Consider the following 20,878-nt stretch of genomic DNA (forward strand, 5'->3'; position numbering starts at 1 on the left):
TTCTGCTGAGAGATCTGCTATAAGTCTGATAGGCTTGCCTTTGTGGGTAACCTGACCTTTCTCTCTGGCTGCCCTTAGTATTTTCTCCTTCGTTTCAACCCTGGTGAATCTAACGATTATGTGCCTTGGGGTTGCTCTTCTTGAGGAATATCTTTGTGGTGTTCTCTGTATTTCCTGGGGTTGAATATTGACCTGCTTTGCTAGTTCAGGAAAATTTTCCAGAATAATATCCTGAAGGGTATTTTCCAGCTTGGATTCATTCTCTCCGTCACATTCAGGTACATCTATCAAACATAAATTTGGTCTTTTCACATAGTCCCACAATTCTTGGAGACTTTGCTCATTTCTTTTTATCCTTTTATCTCTAATCTTGTCTTCTTGTTTTCTTTCATTAAGTTGGACTTTGACCTCTGTTATCCTTTCTTCTGCTTGAACAATTTGAGTGTTTAAACCTGTGCATACTTCTCGGAGTTCCTGTACTATATTCTTCAGTTCCATTAATTCACTTATATTCCTCTCTAAGTTGTCTATTCTCAATAGGATTTCGTCAAACCTTTTTTCAAAGTTCCTAGTTTCTTTACGTTGGGCTACAACATGTTCTTTTAACTCACAGAAGTTTCTTATTATCCATTCCTTGAAGAGTGATTCTGTCATTGGGATGCGCTCATTCTCCGTCAAGCCTTGTTCCATTGTTGATGTGGAACTGTGATCATCTTTAGAGGGAGAGGCATTCTGATTTTGAGTATTCTCTGCCTTTTTACGCTGGTTTCTTCCCATCATTGTAAATTTATCCTCCTGTCGTCTTTGACATTACCAACTTTCAGATTAGGTCTCTTGACTGGACGTCTAAGTTGTTAGTTCCCAGGGCCAGAACGGCAGCGTTAAGACTGATGGTGCTTTTCTGCCCAGGATTCTCCTGTCTGGCTTCCTTCTTGTGTCCGTAATGGGCGACTCTGCCTTCCCCGGGCTCCAAACCTTGGTCAGAAGGGGAACCAGTCTCGTTTACTCTGCACCGAGAGCTGCTGCGCTGAGGTGCCTTCACAGCGGCTGCGCCGGTCTCAGGAGTCGTGCTGGGGACCTGTGTGGGTCCTCCAAACCTCGGTCAGAAGGGGAGCCAGCCCTGTTTACTCTGCTCCAAGAGCTGCCACGCCGAGGTGCTAGCGAAACCGCTGCGCCAGCCACAAGAGTCACGCTGGCGACTCATGTGATTCCTTCACTTGGGATCTTCTGCTCTGTGAGCGACCAGAATTTGCCTGAAAGTGTGGCGTCCTCTAGTTCTCTGAGCTTTGACTGAGAGCTGCAATCCAGAGCTGTTATCGATCGGCCATCTTGGATCGTTCTGACCAGAAATGTTATTTCTGAATAATAACATTCCTGAATAATTTAGGACATAAATTATTCAGAAATGTTATTTAAAAGCACTAAGTTTCTATGTCTCTATCAATTGTCCTTTATCCTTTTTATCAGACCTTCTACTGAATATATATTTATTAATATATAGTTTTTTTTTTTTTTAGATGGAGTTTCGCTCCTGTTACCCAGTCTGGAGTGCAATGGCTTGATCTCGGCTCACTGCAACCTCCGCCTCCTGGGTTCAGGCAATTTTCCTGCCTCAGCCTCCGGAGTAGCTGGGATTACAGGCACGTGCCACCATGCCCAGCTAATTTTTTCTATTTTTAGTAGAGACGGGGTTTCACCATGTTGACCAGGATGGTCTCGATCTCTTGACCTCGTGATCCACCCGCCTTGGCCTCACAAAGTGCTGGGATTACAGGCTTGAGCCACGGTGCCCAGCAATATATAGTATTTATTAATATATCATACATTCAGTAGAAGGTCTGATAAAGATAAATTAACAAATATTAATATATCTGTTGTACACTTCATGAAGATATCCTTTTTCACTTCAAATCAGAGTAAGTTTCCTTTTAATTCCAATTTACTAATAATTTTACACCAAAATGGGTGTTATGACTAGGCATGGCTCATGCCTGCAATCCAATACTTTTGGGAGGCTGAGGCTGGAGGATTGCTTGAGGCCAGGAGTTCAAGACCAGCCTGAGCAACACAGCAAGACTCTGTCTCTACAAAAAGTTTTTAAAAAATCAGCCAGGCATGGTGACATGTGCCTGTAGTCCTAGCTACTTGGGAGGCTGAGTTGGGAGGAACCCTTGTGTTCAGGAATTTGAGGCTGCAGTCAGCTATGATTGTACCACTGCATTCCAGCCTGAGTGACAGAGCAAGACCTTGTATCTAATAAAAAAATAGGCCTGGCAAGGTGGCTCATGCCTGTAATCCTAGCACTTTGGGAGGCTGAGTGGAGGAGGATCAATTGAGCCTAGGAGTTCGAGACCAGCCAGGGCAATATTGAGAGACCTCATCTCCACAAAAAAATTTAAAAATTAGCCAGGAATGATCCTCAGGAGACTTAGGTGGGAGGACTGCTTTAGCCCAGGGGGTTGAGGCTGCAATGAGCTGTGATCACATCACTATATTCCAGGCCCAGAAGACAGAGCAAAGACTGTCTCAAAATAAAAATTAAAACATATAAAAATAAAATCAAATTAAGAAGAAATGAGTGTCAAATTTTACCACCAAAAGTTATTCTGTACATCTTATTTGTCCTTCTGAATTATAAGCATTTTGAAAGAATGCACTTTATTCCTTTTTTATGGTTCCAATCTACCTGACTTAGAATAACAATAAGTACTCAGTATCCGATTAATGAGTATCTATAAACAATTTGGTGATCAAATCAGAAGCAAAGGTTTTCTTCAATGCCATGTACAGATATAATCACAGTATTCAAAAAAATATTAAATGTCATCAAAAGTTTGCAAGGGAATTCAAATTAGCTTTCTAATAGCAAACAGTGGGACTGATGACTAAGAAAATTAACAAATTAAAAAAAAAAAAAGAAAATTAACAAATTCAACGCATAAATGGAATATTAGGTTGATTCTGAAATTTGCTAAATGACCTAATGAGAAAGAAAACCCTACATTCTCTAAGATCATGCTTAATAATAGAAACAGCAGGCATCCTCGGACCAGCTGTAGAGCATGTCATTAATTGAACTAGTAGTTGTACTGAAAACAGATGTAAAAACAGTAGGTTTCAGGACACTTTTACTTGAGATGTAGTGTGAGTGACTCTGGGCATACAGTACTTTAAGACTATGAAAATAGTATACTTGTGAACCACCACTAGGGTCTATTTGGATAGATAACAAATATTTCTCATGCTAACTGTACAAAATTATATTAAAAACTAAAAAGCAGCAGCACCTTAGTTGAAAGATCATTCTAATATATTCTCAAAAGATAATTTAATGAGCTAATTTTTAAAGTATAAATGCATGTAAAGAGAAGTAGATCTTAATAATAAAGCTTTAAGACACTAATGAAGCTGGAAATAAATGCTTATCAAATGAAGGTCAAGAAGACAAAACACTGGATAATTAATGAAAAACACAATCCTACTGGTTCTTCCAACCTACTTTGATCACGATCATATAAGATCTAACCATGAAATATGTTGTGGAAAAGCTTCTCTACTGTAAAATCTGACTTTGATGTAAAGAAAGGTATAGACTAAGAAATTGTTTTATGCATCAATCTTAACCCTAATAAGAATCTACTCATCAAACAAATAATTATTGAGTACCTACCATATGGCCAGGCATTGTTCAAAGGGTGGGGATACAGTAGGGAATGAAACAAAATTTTTGTCCTTACAAGCAATGCAATGGGTAATGCATACTGTAAATGATCGTGTATTTTCATTATTTTGAACAAAAACTCACAAAATTTAAAATAGAAAATTGTCTCATATGATGATAAAAATTTAGAGGCATTTTAAATTACAGTCAGAACCTTTCCTTAATTGTATACATTTAAACTTACCAATGCAAACTGATTGACTTGAATGAAGAGTATTTCTACCTCCTTTTCAGTAACTTCAGTCCCAAAGCCCTTAAATTCTTTGTAGGCTTCAAGGTAAGAACGCAGCCACTGGCTCTGTAGTTCTCTATCTGGATACAGACTATAGTCTACATCACTTACACCTGTAGAAGAAAAAAAAATACACTGAAAAGTTTTAAACCATATATTCTTCTGCTTACCTTAATAATCCCTAAAACCGTCGTATTTTTTCATTAAAAAAAGTTCCATTTTGGCTGGAATACTACATGTAAGTAAATAGCATTTATTAAAATAATAAACCAAACAATCATTCTGTATATCAGCTTTAACGCTAAGGCACATTACTGCTGATCACCAAATCAATTCTCATAGCTTCAATTTTTCCACAGAGTGTAGCTCCGAAGCAGCTGCATCACAAACCTAAAATATGCATTTTTAGGAAGCACCCCAGGAAATTCTTAAGCATGCTGAGATTTGGAACACTACCTCAAAGTGTAGCTATAACTCTTTTTAAACCATTACTCATGGTAAAAATACATTTTTATTGACACCTTATACATATAACCAGGTGAGACTAAATTTCATAAAACAGTATTTACCCCAACAACATTTTCCAACTTGATACTTGGTTTCTCTTTTACATTCCTTGCTTTAAAAAAAAAAAAGTCATTACCCCACAAATTTATTTTCATGATCTATAGTTTGGAAAATACTAAACTAGAAGACAAAGTTCATACTATTTTGCTTATCATCCAAGGTTCTATATAAGTTGGTCTAAATCTACCTCACTAGTCTTATAACCTTCTAGTCTCTTTCATGAATTTTATATCCTATAAAAATAAGTAATTCATCTTTAAGTTTTTCCCCCTTTCCTTCTCTTCTGTTTGCACATCCAAATTCTACCTAACTCAAAAGGTTTAGTTCAGTTTTTCTGTCCACAAAACCATTAGAAGATCACTGGAGTTTTCTATTTCATAACCATAGCAGTGACTGTCTATATTACTCATATGGTAATATTTCATTATATGCACAGCTAGGTTTCCCTTTCATAGATGAGATACGTAAAAATACTTACAGAATATATGTGGGGTTTTAGCATGTATATGATATGGTTGGTAGTCCAAAATACCTGGAAATGTCAAATTAAAAATTTTTCCCAAAGTATTTCCCAGTCTAGTAATCTGAATTATATAAAAATACATAAACTTATGCAAATATAAATTCAACAATAAAAAATTCCTACTAGATATAAACCATCCAGGGGAATGTTCTAATCTTTAGTTTTTAGAACATTTTATGTTTCTAAATAAAGAGTGATAAAATGGATTTTAAATTATTTCCACTTACATTTTAAAAACTAGTAATTTTAGATTAATGTAATTGTAGGTTAATAGGGGTAAAAATGACCGACTGTTCAATATTCATAGCCAAAGACAAAAATAAAAAAGGTTATTGAGCTTTTTTAGTGAACCAACACTCCAAAAGCTCAAGTTTACAATGGAAACAGCAAAGGCTTTTCAAATGCTTAAAAATTAGCTTCAAATCTTAGTTTTCTGTATTTTACTGCAACCTTGGTTAGTTTCTTTCTTGATATGTAAACTGGGAATATTACCTTACAGTACTGTTGTAGAGAAAAAATGAGCTACGATTTATGAAGCACCTTACACTATGTCTGGTCTCAACAGAAGCCACAATCTATTTTTCTCCTATTACTTTCTGATGGCAATTAAGGAAGAAATTTTGGTCATCTCTGCTTTCCTCCAGGAATAAACAAAAGCAAAAAAAAAAATAGTCAACAACGCATGGAAAAATGTTGCTCCTGCTCCCAGTTTATCTACTTTAAAGAAAGAATAAAATATTCTGAAAACATCAGTTCAAAGTTAAATAAGTTACTCCAATTGTTATACCTGCAAATTCATTGAAATGATTTCCAATATCATATGCCAGGTAGTTGTATCCAGAATATTCATAATCAATGAACTGTACATCACCTATGTGAGACACAAAAACAAAGACATTAAGAAATCATACATAAGATCAGAAAATCCCTATGCTATTTGTAATTAAATGGCTTCCAATACTTTGTCTCATTGTACGTGCTTGATTACAAGCACTTCTGAGACAATACAGGGTAAGGCTGTGAATTTTATGGCAATGAGCTTTACAAAATTCAAATTATGTCTCTTGGTCAACAGCAGCTTCTTTGTAAATACTAATGTCCACTTTATTAAAGAAAAATGGAAAAACCGTCATTGTCCAAGTTTAAACAAAAGTAAAATACATCTTTCACCACATGGGGGCATCAGTTACTTCAAAATTCAAGTTCAATTAGAAACGAAATTTTTATCTTTGGAAATTGTTAACAATCTGTGTAATCTTAATGAAAACTTTATGTTACTCCAACAGTAAATTGACAAGCTTATCTATATATGAAAATAAAATATAAACTTTTAAAGATCTGAATTCTGTAAATCTTGCAGTAATGCTATAATACTTGCTGAGCAAATTAAATTAAGTAAGATCACTAACAAGAAGTTAGTCACTATCATACTCTTACATTTTCCTGTAATACTATATAACTAAGGTTTCCGTAACTGAGCAGCATTAAGATGCATTAAGGTGGTGGTTTTATCTTATAAAAAGCAGAAGTATGGTTTCTTTTAATGTTTATAAATGTGAGAAATATTATATAAGCTAAATAGATTCCTCTTCTAAATTATTGCTACATATATAGGCATGTCATTGTAATTCTCCAAATATAGTCTAGTTTTTTCATACTACTACTCAGGAACTTTTAACTTTTGAGTAATTAATATTAGAAAGGATTTGTGTTAACAAATATACAGGTCCTATGTTCAAGAGAAAAAGAAGAAAAAAAGAGAGAAACCTTAAAAAACAAAAATCAATGTGGGTCACTGTCTTCACCAAGGAGGATCACAAACTCAAAGGCTTACAGGGGTGTGGAGTTAAAATGGATATATGAGCAGAAATGGCTATAAGAATATAGAAAATGTTTAACACCTACATAATTACACTGTCTTTTAATCATCTGAAGTAAGAGAACAAATCCTGGTCTTAACATATTGTTATGTATTTCTCAAATTAAAACAGCTTTTGAATTAGAATGTCTTGATATACATTTCTAAGTTAAATTTTGGGAAGTATTTGATCATATTCAAACAGAAAGAAAAAAAATTGTATGACAAAAAAAAAGTCATGGCAAATAGTGTTTTACATAAAAGCAAACTTTTAAAAATATAATTGTATTTAATATTATACTTCTAAACTTGTATAAGTCACAGCTAGAATAAGTGAGAATAATCAAAGTATAATCCAGTTATCAAGATTGAATACATATTATTATAATAAATATAACATTTAAAAATATTGGTGACAAATTACAGCAATTCAACTACCTTGAATATTATATATATTTTTCTCTTTTTGTTTTTGCAGAGACAGGGTCTTGCTATGTTGCCCAGGCTGCAATGAACTCCTGGCCTGAAGTGATCCCTCCCACCTCGTATACTCCAATTCACTGAACACTATTCCACAAAAAGTCTTAGAGTTAACCAAATCACTTTACTAAACTGCAGAATAGGAAGTAGAAACATGTTTTAAAGTTTCTTTTACAGAAATCATTGGGAGTGGGAGAGTGAAGACAACCATTAGGATAAAATACTTGCGGGCATGAAAATAAAATAAAGCCATGAAGAAATCTCATTTTCAAAAATAATGACCAGGGAAATTACAAATGTCACATGAAAAGGAGACACTTAGTAGTAAACTGTGATCCAAATTATTAAAATATGCCTACAGAGAAAAAATATATATGTAAATAATGCATGGGGGAAAAAGATGAATGGAAATAAACCAAAATGTTTAAACTATTAACAGGTGATAGACAAGTGACTTTTTTCTTTTCTGTTATTTTCAAATTTATTTACAATAAATAATAGAAATAAATTAGAGGAAAAATGTTATTTTAAAAGAGAGTAAGATAAATTCTTCATACAAAACTATCAGTAAAAAGACTAACACACAATAATTTTGGAGATACCTATCTATCCACCAGCCTTCAGAAACTCAGGATACAAGACTTACTAAGCTGTACAACTGAGCTAACCTAACAGTTTTAATATACATATATATTTTTAAAATTTGCAGCTGTTGATAGCTTTAGCTCTTTAAACCCAAATTCTTGTAGAGCTCATATTAACTGTTACACGCCAATAAAAATACACAGCCCAGTCCTGAAGCTTACTTTTGCCACATAAATAAAAGCTTCAATTTTAATTTTCAAAATTCTATTTAGAATTTGGCAAATACAGTTAAATGGCAGGTAAAACATGCCTGCTTATAAATACAATTTAATTAAAGCATAGCACATTTTAACAAAAGTTAAAATCTGTTTCACTATGAAAATTTTAGCAATGACTTTTTGTAGTTACATTAATTCATTAAAACTAGCCTTTATTTTTAAATGCTATGTTGAGTTTATAAATAATGAAATTTTAAAAGTAAGAAAATGAAGCTAACAAGATACAGATGAGGCTGTTACCAGGCTCCGTGCATGTGAACAAGTGATGCGATAAACCTCCAGTCAGTGCGTTTAAGAAGCACGGGGTGCGCCGCCACATGGCAGCAACAATGGCATACCTAATCTGTAGCAGATGAAGAAAATTTGGCAAACTCACATTGTACAAGACACAAAGCTTAAAAGGAAAAAAAGTTTAAAAAAAAATCTGCATTAACTATTCTTTTTCAAACTATTGCAAACAAAGTGGAACTCAACCTTAAATTTAATCTTCTGCAACAAAGTAAAATTTAAAAAGCCAACTTCCCTTAGTTAGGGTGCCAGAAAAATCAAATTACTGGAAAATGCTTTCCTAACAACAGAAAATACACCTTTTCCTTCTATAAATTTAACTTCTGATTTCTAAAATTTCACTTTATTTAAAAGAACACCCACATCAGTCTTAATTTAATAATCATTAGCTCATATAGCATGACCATCTTGTCAGTTCTTTAAGACGTGAATTTTTAATTGAGCTTTCAAAGATGAAAAGACAATGAGAATATTCCCTAAAACTTTATGTGTATGTACATTTTCTTAGGAGGAGATTCTCAATTTTTCAGATTCTCGAGGGACCCTTGACCTTTAGAAAGTAAAGAACTACTACTTTAAGGACTAGGAGTGCTATTAATTATCACAATGACAGGCACGTAATAGGTAAAGTATACGACTGATGAATAAAAACATTAATTTGAATTTCTAAAGCTACATTTTGTTTTTTATTACTTTATTTCTTGTATATCTTTATCATAGTGTTCCAATACCCACACTACTGATTAAACTGTTCAAATCTTAGTATACTGAAAACAGTCTGCCAATTTTTTAAAGCACTTAAAACCAAAAAATAATAATATATTACCTAAGACTATATAATTATCATATGATTATGTTTGTCTGAATTCCTTTATTTTGTTGTTAGGAGAAATGAATTGTAAAAAAAGCAAAATAGTCAATATCATAATCTGAAAATCCTTCCAACTCACCTTACTTACTCTGCAGTGTTAGACAGGTGGAAAGAGAACAGTAAGAAAAGTAACTATAATCCTACTAATGTTAGAAAATGTTTTCTATGTTATTCAGAAAAAGACAGGAAGCATTCCAGTCTGAAACAGTTTCCCTTCACTCCTCATGCTGGTGTCCTGCAGTACTCTGCAGATCTTTACCATAGCCCTCATCATTCTAAATGTAAGTATCTGACTCCTCCACTACATGATACACAGCCTCCTGGAGGGGCAGTAGGGTCCCTTTCCTCCTTCATCATGCAATACATAGATCAATCCCTAGGACACAGAAAACATTTAAATGCTAGTGGAAAAAATGGAAGTTTTGCAGAAAATGCTGACACACAATTAACACATTTGCTGGGGGGATGAGGGAAAACAAAATAAGCATGCAAAACTAAAGAAAAAAGTGTGGTGTTTCTGACATTTTTATTCAAGTACAGGACTGAAAACAGTGGGCTAGAATATAAAAATTTTAAAAAAAACTAGTACCTATTTTAGGTCATTTTTTTCTTAATAAGTTAGATTTTTATGGTTCATTTAAGTTTTTTATTTCCTGACTTACAGATATTTTATTTTCTTCTAACTAGTGGTTAAGAATACAAATTAAAACAGAGTTAAAGATTATACTATATTCAAAAAAACACTCTAGAAAACAGTTTACCAAACACAAAAATCAATTCATATTTATTTAAATGTTCAAATACCAATGAAAAACTCTTCTCAGTCATTAAGATATTAATAAAATGACAACTACAAAGCCTTCTCAGGAGTAGTATAGAATAGATCAGATTTAGAGCCAATCAAGTGACTATAGGGACTCACCCATTTTCTATTTATATTGTGTAGAACCGTTAAAACAAAACAAAATAAAACAAAACCTGGTTTACTCTTTAATTCCTAGAAAAAGCTTTCCTTTTCTTCTACTCATTTGTATTTCCTTAAACAGCTGTAAATCAGCTTCTTGTATTTTGCTGACAGAGAAAATAAATAGTGATTGCCATTATTGAAATTTAAAGTTACATATTAGGTATTTGCATGAGCTTTTATGAAGAAATGGGGGAGAGGAGGAGAAATGAAACAGTCACCAAAAGTCATGAGACCAATAAACAGTCTGAGAGAACATCAAGACATGAGATAGAAATCTCAATAGCTTTAGCAATTTCTTGACGTCAGTAGTTAAATGATCAGTTGAAATTAAAATATTAGCTATGAAGTTAGTCAATAGATAATATTATAATTTGTTCTGCTTAATCCAAAGTCTATTAAATTAATGACTGATTTAAAAGATGACTGGTAAGTCCTAAAGTTCTGGAGCAAGAACCACTGCCTTTGGTTTCCTTATTATACATCAAATTCTATCACCATATCATTAAGTATTCTTTTCTTACCTTTTTAGGATGTCATTTCATTGAAGGCAAGGAATGGGCGGCTGCTTACCAATCACCTAATTCCTGGCACTAACTTTTCAAAAATCTTGACAGTTACCATCAACTTCAGAAAGGATGTTGATGATGTCCTGAGGACTTCCCATGTCCTGAGTCCTGTCAACTGACATCATGAGAGCAGGTGGAGGCAAAAGTTCTTCCTGTGATGCCTATCAGTTCCTATAACATTCGCATGTAAAAATGCCTACAAACTGCAGGCTGTTCATAGTGTGTGTGCCTTGTGTATAAAAATATGTTATGTATACAAATACCTATATATATATATATATATATACACACATTTTTAATTCTAAATTAATCTCTCAAATTATACTTAAGATAGAAACTAAAAGTTGCACTTAAAGATAAACTGAATTGTCATGTCATATCTATCTGTTAATTAAGGCCTATAACAAGTAGATACTAGTCTATAGTAACCATTTTTCTTTTTTTCAGAATCAGGTACATTTTGTAAAACAAATGCTATAAACATAATACAGGGTTGGCGAACTATGTACCCTGAGCCCAAATCCAATCCACCACCTGTTTTTGGAAATGAAGTTTTATTGGAACACAGCCACACTCATTTATGTATGTATGGTCTATAGCTGTGTTCATGCCTCAACACACAGCTGAACAGTTGCAATGAAGACTATCTGGCCCACAATGCCTAAAAGTTGTACTACCTAGCCCCTTACAGGAAACGTTTGCCAACGCCTATGTTAGTATAATAGCTACAATTAAGAGCTGGTAAGTCCTTGGTCCAGTGCTATATATTTTATATGCATGATAAAGCAAACTGAAGTTCTAGACTATCAATAGTACAAACACTGCCTCAGAACCTGTTAAACACAAAATTTCTAAGCCTATCTATAAAAATTCTTGTTCAATTTCATGGGTGGGGCCCAGAAATCCAAATTTTTTTCCCAAGTACTATAGGTGACTCTGAAGTAAATTGCCAAGAACAGTCTGTGTCTTTACATAAAGACACAAAGAGATAAAATGACATGTCTAATACTACTTATTTCTGTAAGTAATTAGGTAAGGATCTAAACTCAAATGTGCTTGGTTCCAAAATCTATGCTTTCTGACTTCTCTCGGTAGTAACTAAGCTTTAAATACATCTGCTTTTAAGAGTTATATTTTCTAGAACAAATCTAAGTTACTGTGGTTTAAACATATATGCAGAGACATCAAGATGATCCAGTATAAATTTAAGGGGTCTGCCTAAAATTTGTACTTCTGAGAAGAGTCTGAAACATATTGCAGACAAATATTGAGCGTGATGATTCCAAGGCCAGTCCCTTGGCATTCATTGTATTATGTTTTATCTATTAGTAACTCAAAGTTGGGTACATAATAATGAAACCCAGAGCTCAAGTCATATGATTATTTAAGAAGTAATAACAAATTAAACATGTTTGTGAATATGCAGCTTAATCATTTATTCTATATGGAAATTACCTTAATCTCAAAAGACTCAACATGGCATTTATATGCTATAATAAAGCAACCAGTTTAAGAAGGTAAATAACTGCAGTCTGTATCTCTAGTTTTAATTAACCTTTTCAAGATTGCTGCCATAAGTGTTAATGCTATGCTACAATCCCAAACAAGTAACTGTTTACATATTAAATTTACTAAATATTGACTATTTTTGCCTATTAAGTTTCTTAAATTATACAATTTATACTTTTTAAGTATGAGGCATGGGATATTCTACGTACAGTAAACACTCAAATATGTCATACAGTTAAATTACCTCAAAATCAATAGCTCCTAATTTGAAAGATAACACTAAAGACTAGACTAAGCTTCTTGCCATACTTTAGTTTTAGATTTTTATTTGAACATTCTAACCATATTTCTTAATGCTTATGTTTCAACTAATCACATAGAAATTACTTTTTTAAACAGAAACCATGGCTCAAAACTACTTCCTAATGAACATTATAAACACTGGTAAGGAGAGGGGAAAAAAAAAAAGAACATTTCTGTAACTAAGACACATAACCACAAAGACAAAGAAAAAACAAATGATACAAAATAGACTTCAATAAAAAGGGAAAATTCTTAAAAATGTATCAAAATAGTTCATCTGTGGAGCTGTAAAATTTTTCTGTGTAGGAAAAGAAAATTAGACACAAAAGCATGATTCAAGTAACTTGGCACAAAACCAAATGACAACCTTGCATTCTTAAAGCCAAACTGAACAAAGATTTTTTGTGAAAACATGGGAACTTTGCACAGGTGATCAACAGTTTAGAGGATAGTGACCATTTAATTTAAAAAGTGAAACTGTATTGTTTAATACCCAAGACAAAGTAATCTGATTTTTTTGGTCCCTTATTTTTTGGTTTTATAAACAAGTTTGTTCTGTGAAATGAATATGCAAAAGAAACTTAAAAAATAAAAATATGAAAGTTTAAAATTATATTCCAAAGGAAATAACAGATTCTCTTTGATCAACTTGCAGTTAAAAATAAAGCTGAGTGTCCACTTCAAATGTAAGATGAAGTCCCTCACTTGAAATTCCATTATATAAAATGTGTTATTAGGTCCGGCACTGAATTTACAAGCTCATACACTGCTTTTATGCATAACTAATGCTCTAGTCTCACAAATGGCATTGAGATTTGGTTACCAGTAAATAATGTAGTGCAAATGTACTATGATAATTATATATGATAAACAGACAATAAGACATTAAAGGACACTGTCAAGTACTTAATGTTTTAGGGTATGCCTGAAATTTTTAAAATGATTCCACACAAGCATCTCAAGATGATTCAAAACAAAAATGGTAGCTCAGTATGTTTTTGAAAAATAGAATCTCTAATTGACATTGAAATATCAAGCATAACAAATTCTCAAATGAACTTTTGCAAATATGTGCTTAAGCCTACTACTCTTGACAGTGTACCTTGGGTTTTCTTAAAATGAAAGTCAGCTATATCTATCAACCTTTGTATTTTAATAGTCCCGCCTTACACTGTAAGAAGGGTCATAAACAATAATTTAATATAATTATGACCACGTTAATGTGAATTCTTAGGCTTTAGTATATTTACAACAGCACAATTTTGATTCAAAATCTGGTCTTCCAATTATAATAACTGTCTTCAAAAACTGGTTTCCAGGCCAGGCACAGTGGCTCACACCAGTAATCCCAGCACTTCAGGAGGCCAAGGCAGGAGGATCACTTGAGGCCACAAATTCAAGACCAGCCTGGGCAACATAGCAAGATCTCATCTCCACACATACAAGAAACTTGAAATTAGCCAAACATGGTGGCATGCACCTGTAGTCCCAGCTGGAACTTAGGAGGCTGGAACAGGAGGACTGCTTGAGCCCAGGAGTTGAAGGCTGCAGTGAGCCATCATTACACCATTGCATTCCAGGCCTGGTGACATAATGAGATCCAGTCACTTTAAAAAAAAAAAAAGGGGGTGGGGGGAGGCTGGGTGTGGTGGCTCATGCCTGTAATCCCAGCACTTTGGGAGGCTGAGGTGGGTGGATCACCTGAGATCAGGAGTTCGAGATCAGCCTGGCCAACATGGCAAAAACCCCATCTCATCTCTATTTAAAAAAAAATACAAAAATTAGCAGTGCATGGTGCTATGTGCCTGTAATCCCAGCTACTCAGGAGGCTGAGGCGGGAGAATCACTTGTATCTGGGAGGTGGAGGTTGCAGTGAGACAAGATCGCACCAGTGCACTCCAAACTGCCTGACGAGCAAAACTCCATTTCAAAAACAAAACAAAAAGGTGGGGGTGGGGAACCGTTTCCTATAAAATGAAAACACAGTTTCAAAAACATTTTTTAAGTTAATAAGAATCCTTCAACCAAAATTGTATTTTTAAATTTCAATTTAGCATTGAAGGACATCTATCATTTAGCAACCAAACCTCAAACCACTTTACCCAATAATATAATACAACCAAACGTTTCTTAAATATGGAAACAGAAAGAAATTGAATACAGTGTACAAATATGAACGCTCACAAAAACATTCCACCAAAAAGTATCAGTCTACCTCAAAAAACGTTGCAATTATTTACTAAGGTTTCGATTTACTTTAGTAGATATAAACCTGAGCAACTACAAATAGTATCTCCTCCATCTGAAGCTCTCGCCTTAGCATCAAAATATCTAACAAATGAACATAATAAATAGATAATGAGAAACCTGGAGACACATTTGTTTTTAATACTGTTTTCCTTCCCAACACTGTGTATTTATAAAGCAGTTTAATCAATGTCAACTTGTTGATTTTCCACATCCCCCGTTACAAGTGGGTACACATTCAACTCATTAATAACCATATAAGTTTTGCAGTTAAATTTATAAACAAAATCATTTCATCATTTTATATTTTAAACTCCCACAGAAACCACAAACTGTTTCTAACAAACCAATTCTAAAAAATATATTTTATACAAATATATAAAGAATCTATATTCTCACTTATCACTTGATAACCTAAAAGAAAATCTTTAAAGGTTTCATGCATGATCTTACTCCTTGCATTTGAATTTGTTTTATTGATACAAAAATCAAATGACCATTAAGAACATAAAAGAAATCAACTTTACTTACTGCTAAGGTCAAATACCTACCTTGTTTCTCATTGTAGATTATATTCTTACACAATAGGTCATTATGGCAAAGCACAACCGGTGAGCCCAGGTTGGAAAGAATCTCCTTCATCCAAGTCATCTCTTCCTGAAGAATCTGAGAGCTTGGGATATCACTTAGGAACCTTTTAGTTTTAAAAGAAGAGTTTTATCTTGTATATCTTAATGAGGTTTATTTTCAAGTTTGAATAAGAATTATAATCTATTTTTAATAAATCTCTTCAATTTAATTGCACATCCTGCTGAATTCAAACAGACCAATTATTCTATTTCAAAAGTTAGAATAAAGAAAACCTTTATAATAAGCTTAGACATGAATAAAAGAAACTGAGCCGCAATTAAAATGTAGGACAAAAGTTAAAAAAAAAAAAATCACTAAAAAATTGGGGAGAAAGTACTAAGTACTATTCTAAGTAATTTGCATTTATCTCCATTTTATAGAAGACAAAATTAAAACACAAAGCATTTAATCAACAGATTTAAGTATATTATTTAAAGTCACACAGACTTTTAAAAATTAAAAATATGTATTTCAAGGTTGAAAGAGTGAATGCAATATAAATCTAAATTCTCAGAAAAGTCAATAAACTACTGTCTACAGTTGATAAGAAATACAGTTATCCTTATATAATATAGTTAAGTCAAAACAGAACTATTACAGAAATTGCCTCAGGGTAGTGAGACTGTGAAGGGTGGGAGGCAGCATGGTGAGCCGGACTAGAAATCACGGCTTTTTGTCCTATCCTCATCTATACTGATTATTATCTATATTTGTATTCATTTGATTAAAAAATCAAAAGAAACACAAATGAGCTGCTACCACTAATTTCCCAGTAGCACCAATCAGGCTTATAAAACTCCTATACTCCTTCCCTCCTTCCCTTAACACTGTAAGTCACAATCTCTTGATTCTTTTTCCAAAGTCTCTCAAATAACTCCTTGCTTCTCCATTAACAGTGTAATACAGATTCCTTTTACATTACTTAATTTGCCTGTTTCTACCTATATTTTCCCCACTACTGCATTCAAAATTAATCCTTGTATGCTTTTCTCAAAACTGTATGACTGGTTAAAAATGTGTTTGCTTTTTTTTTTTTTTTAAAGGTAGTGTTGAATGAAAATTGTGGGATTCAAAGGATTATAAACCTTATAACCATGAAAAAACGAAATGAAATAAAAGAAATACAAAATGTATTTAATATTTAAATTGTCTTTTGTTCTAGCTGTATTATTTTCTATTGGAGCAAGTGTTTTCTTCCTGTTTTTTTTACCATAGTACCTTCCAGCTTTTCCAAAGCATCATTAATCTCAAGGATTTAAACTATACGTTGGAGAGACTAGGAAATGTAACTCAAATAACCTTCTCTGAATAACAATAACAATTATTAAAACAGCAGCTACCTCAACACTTAAGTGAGGACCAAACACCCTTTCAAAGAACTTTACATATACTAACTCAATCCTCACAAAAACCCTATACAGTTAATATACTACTATTATTTCCATTTTATAAATAAGAAAATAGGTAAGTTCCCTAGTTGAGTGAATTACACAAAAGAAATGTTAACTAGCAGAACTGAGATTTAATCCCAGTTTGGCTCCAGGGTCTTGTGCTCTTTATATAATGTTAGACTTGCCTCTCAACTCTGCAATACCTTAAAAAGTCAAGAAAAATCTTGCTTCACCATTACCACCTACCTCTTTATTTTTAAATAGTGTTCCCCTAGTTTCACCACTGACCCTTGCTGTTGTAGGGTGCATTTTTTGGGAGGGGACACTAAGGGGGACAGAGAGGCAGTTATTTCTGTAGTGCTATCTACAGCCAAAGAATCAATGCTAATTTTACTTCAATGTAAAGAAAGAAAACCAGATTTTCTACAATGAAATTTTATAATTACCTTTGAAACCCTATCATACGGAAAGCAACATAAAACATAATTTCAAATGTAAACATAATTTTACCTTTTATTAATGTCTTCATCTGTAAATCCTGTGGGAATGAGAGAGAAATACTTTCCCATCTTTAGCCATAGATTAGATTTAGGGATCCAGCCATTGTGTGCATGGATAGCATGGATTTTAGCAAGCTGACGAGCTATTAGCCTGTTTAGAACAAAACACATAAAAAGAAAAAGTTAAGCATCATAAATGTCATGTCTATTGACAAAGATTCTGCTCAAACTTTAGTCAGTCTCCTGAATCTTCTTGTAGGACCCACCTGTGCTTTCCCTTATAAAAAAACCATTTTATCAAGAACCCTACTAAGTCTGTTTAGCAAGAGTACCCCCACCCTTGACATCTGATCAGGTTCCTTATCCTCCACCATTCCCCAGATTAATTACTCTGATTACTCTGGCCATCTTCAGCAAAAAACATTAGGTTGTTTTACCCAGAAACCCCATACTCTGATGTTACTCTTAGTAATTTTCCATCTGCCGACCCTTACCCTGCTCCTTGGGGATAAATTCCCACTTGCCCATGCTGTATTTGGAGTTGAGCCCATTCTCTCTTCCCCAGTACCAAAATCTTACTGCTGTGGTCCCTATCCTGTATTCTGAAGAAAGTCAGCCTTATCATGCTTTAACAAGTATCACTGAATAATTTTCCCCTTAACCATTATGATGTTGTGATTCAGAATCAGATTCATCATTGGACCCAGGACACTATGTTTGCACTTCTGAATTCACTTCTGACTGACTGATGGGGATCCGCTGGTGAGTCAGATTCCTGAACCACTGAACATCCACTGAAGCTGGCAAGAACTTTTATTCTTAAGATTTTGAGTGTATTCTCTAAAACTAGATCAGAGTCCCAGGCTTCTTTTGAAAGGTACCTCCTAGGCTGGAGGTCCTTCTCCTGTCTTTCTGTGAGGCCCCTCTGTTCTCTTCATTGGATCCTGCTTCCCCCATGTGAACTTCTCTGTCCCCTGAAATCCCTCTTTTTGAATCTTGGCTCTACCAACTCTGTCTACCTAGTTTCTGTTAGCATGATTTTCCTAAGGAACTTCAAAACAAATTACACAGGCTTAGTTACTAACGAAATCCTGATTTAACTGGCCTGGTGTGCAGCCAGGACACTGAAATATTTAAAACATTCCCAAGTGATTTTAATATGCAAAAACATTTGAAAACCACTTAAGTAAAGCACACAGAGAATCTAGCATTATAGCAATCCTTAAATAGCACATTTTTATTATTACATGTCTATACTGTCATGAATATTCTTGTTTTTATCTTACTCCTAGTAACTAAAGAGTCCTGATTTTCCTTTGGAGAAACTTGTATCCCTCTCACTTTTAGTTCATGTCATTACTGCAGAGCTGATCTCAATCCTAACTGCATCCATGTGCATCAATCACTTCAGTAGTGAGTGAACATGTGGTCCAGACTTGCTCAGAGCATTCTATCATTCAGGCCACAGTGACTGGTTTAGCACATTTACCCAAGCTAAGCCAGAGACTTGATCCTACTTTTATTGAAGCTATAAACTTTATTTGAAGCTATTAGAAAAATCATAAAAATTTCCTACTCTAGTGGTTAAACCAGTTAGAGAAACCTACTATTATTATAAATAGTCCTAAGGAAAGTTTGTCAGGAAAAAATAAAAGCTAAAAGAATAAATGAATAAAGTGATATTCCTAATGACATTGCTACAGTCCCTTGATTTACCCCATGTTTGAACTCAGTAGTCTTAATTATATGTACCAATAAATTCCTTCTCCTTTATGTCAGTGTAAATTGCCAAATTATTCTCAATCAACAGTGTTCGCCTCATCCTTAATCTGACTAATGCATTATTAAAATATTAAAACCCATAATCTTTGTATATGTGTACTTTGGTTCATACCTTTCAAACAAATGAGTAAATAAACATTTGTTTCTATAAACTAAATCATTTTGACTGACCCTCCCTAAGACCACATACTCATGCCCACAAGAATACAGAAAACAAATCTATTTTTATGTCAGTCTCATAATATACACAGAAAGCTAAGCCCTGATACTTAAGCACCAGGCAACTTGATGAAAAGGACAGGGGTGATAAAATCAAAACAAAGGAAGGTGCAAATGCACGCATGTACACGCATGCACAAAAAACAGACATACACACTTTAAGCCAGTTAAAAATGGTTTTAAAACCTCAGAGAAGAGGGGGAAACAAAAGGCCTAAAGAAAGATAAAATCTGTGTTACATGAAACACAAGGGGTGATCTATGTCAACAGAATATTATATCTTAGAAATATTTACTGAACAAACGAAACAGATGATTTAGGAGAGGGATCACATGTATTTAACTCTAACAAATTTTATTTGCTGCGATTTTTTACAATAAATGAATAATAATACCATTTCTAATAGTTTCACCCCAGGGTTTGTAAGAGACTCTGATTTGGGGTCTCTTACAAAATATAATTTTCCCCTTTCCAAAGGGGACACACGTGCTGGAACCTGTCAGAAATCCATGACTTCCTCGAGTGCTCTATGCAGGAATCTGAACAGGTGTAAAGAGAAGCAAATGTCTGGGACAGCAGAAGGACCATGTCACCAAAGGGCTTGGCACAATAGTTCTGGTTTCAATGAACAGGCAAAACTCAGGGAAGTACAGTCATCCAATGCTGCAGCTATTTGGAAATACTTTCCAAACAGTCTCTTTAGAACTAAGTCATTTCTGCTCTTATGATCTGAAATGATCCCTGTTAGCTTGCTGAGATCAGGAGACAAGGAGGCCCTGCACATCACATGGATAAAGTCAGACAACTATAATACTTTTGCTGCCTCAAGTTGTTTTTTAAATAAAGTATTTTGAAATGCATGAGAATCATGCTGCAATATGATCATTCCAGAGCAAATATATATTTCAAGATGAAATTAAAACAGTTTTAAATTACTTTAATTTTCTGTGTATTAAAATATATATATAATCTTAGAAGCTGTCCAGTTTCAGCTGATAGTAACTGAAATGAAAATTCTACAGCACATACTTCAAAAATGAATAAAACAGTATGACCACAACTCCAAGGGGCATTTACAGGTTAATGAAATTTGTTGAACATCAATAGCTCCTAGAAGAGAAAGTATTAACTAATTTTGAATGTCTTGCCTTTTCTAGCAAGAAGGTAGCTAACATGCTAAGCTAGGATTTGAACTGATAATCTGATGCAAAAGGAAAGTTGTACCACTATAGACCACTCCTATGACGTTGCACAAAATTAGTTGGGTTTTCATTGTGACTTTGCCACTGTATTTGCATTGTGAACTTAAATAATTTATCTGGTTATTGGGTTCCTTACAAGGAAAGCAAAGTATTTGGCCT

The 20,878-nt window shown here is 33.9% G+C and overlaps 1 protein-coding gene across 1 annotated transcript in view; it reads right to left on the reverse strand.

Annotated features, from left to right (window-relative positions):
* ETNK1 (ethanolamine kinase 1) overlaps positions 1-20,878 on the reverse strand; it is a 67,482-nt gene that overhangs the window by 14,871 nt on the left and 31,733 nt on the right. The window contains exons 3-6 of the mRNA XM_035256070.3: positions 17,527-17,667; positions 15,547-15,689; positions 5,831-5,914; positions 3,906-4,066 (exon numbers count right to left, since the gene is read on the reverse strand). Coding sequence (XP_035111961.1) covers positions 3,906-4,066; positions 5,831-5,914; positions 15,547-15,689; positions 17,527-17,667 — 529 coding nt within the window. The remainder of the gene's footprint in view (positions 1-3,905; positions 4,067-5,830; positions 5,915-15,546; positions 15,690-17,526; positions 17,668-20,878) is intronic.

Source organism: Callithrix jacchus, chromosome 9 (assembly GCF_049354715.1).
Source record: "Callithrix jacchus isolate 240 chromosome 9, calJac240_pri, whole genome shotgun sequence".
Classification (NCBI taxonomy): Eukaryota; Metazoa; Chordata; class Mammalia; order Primates; family Cebidae; genus Callithrix; species Callithrix jacchus.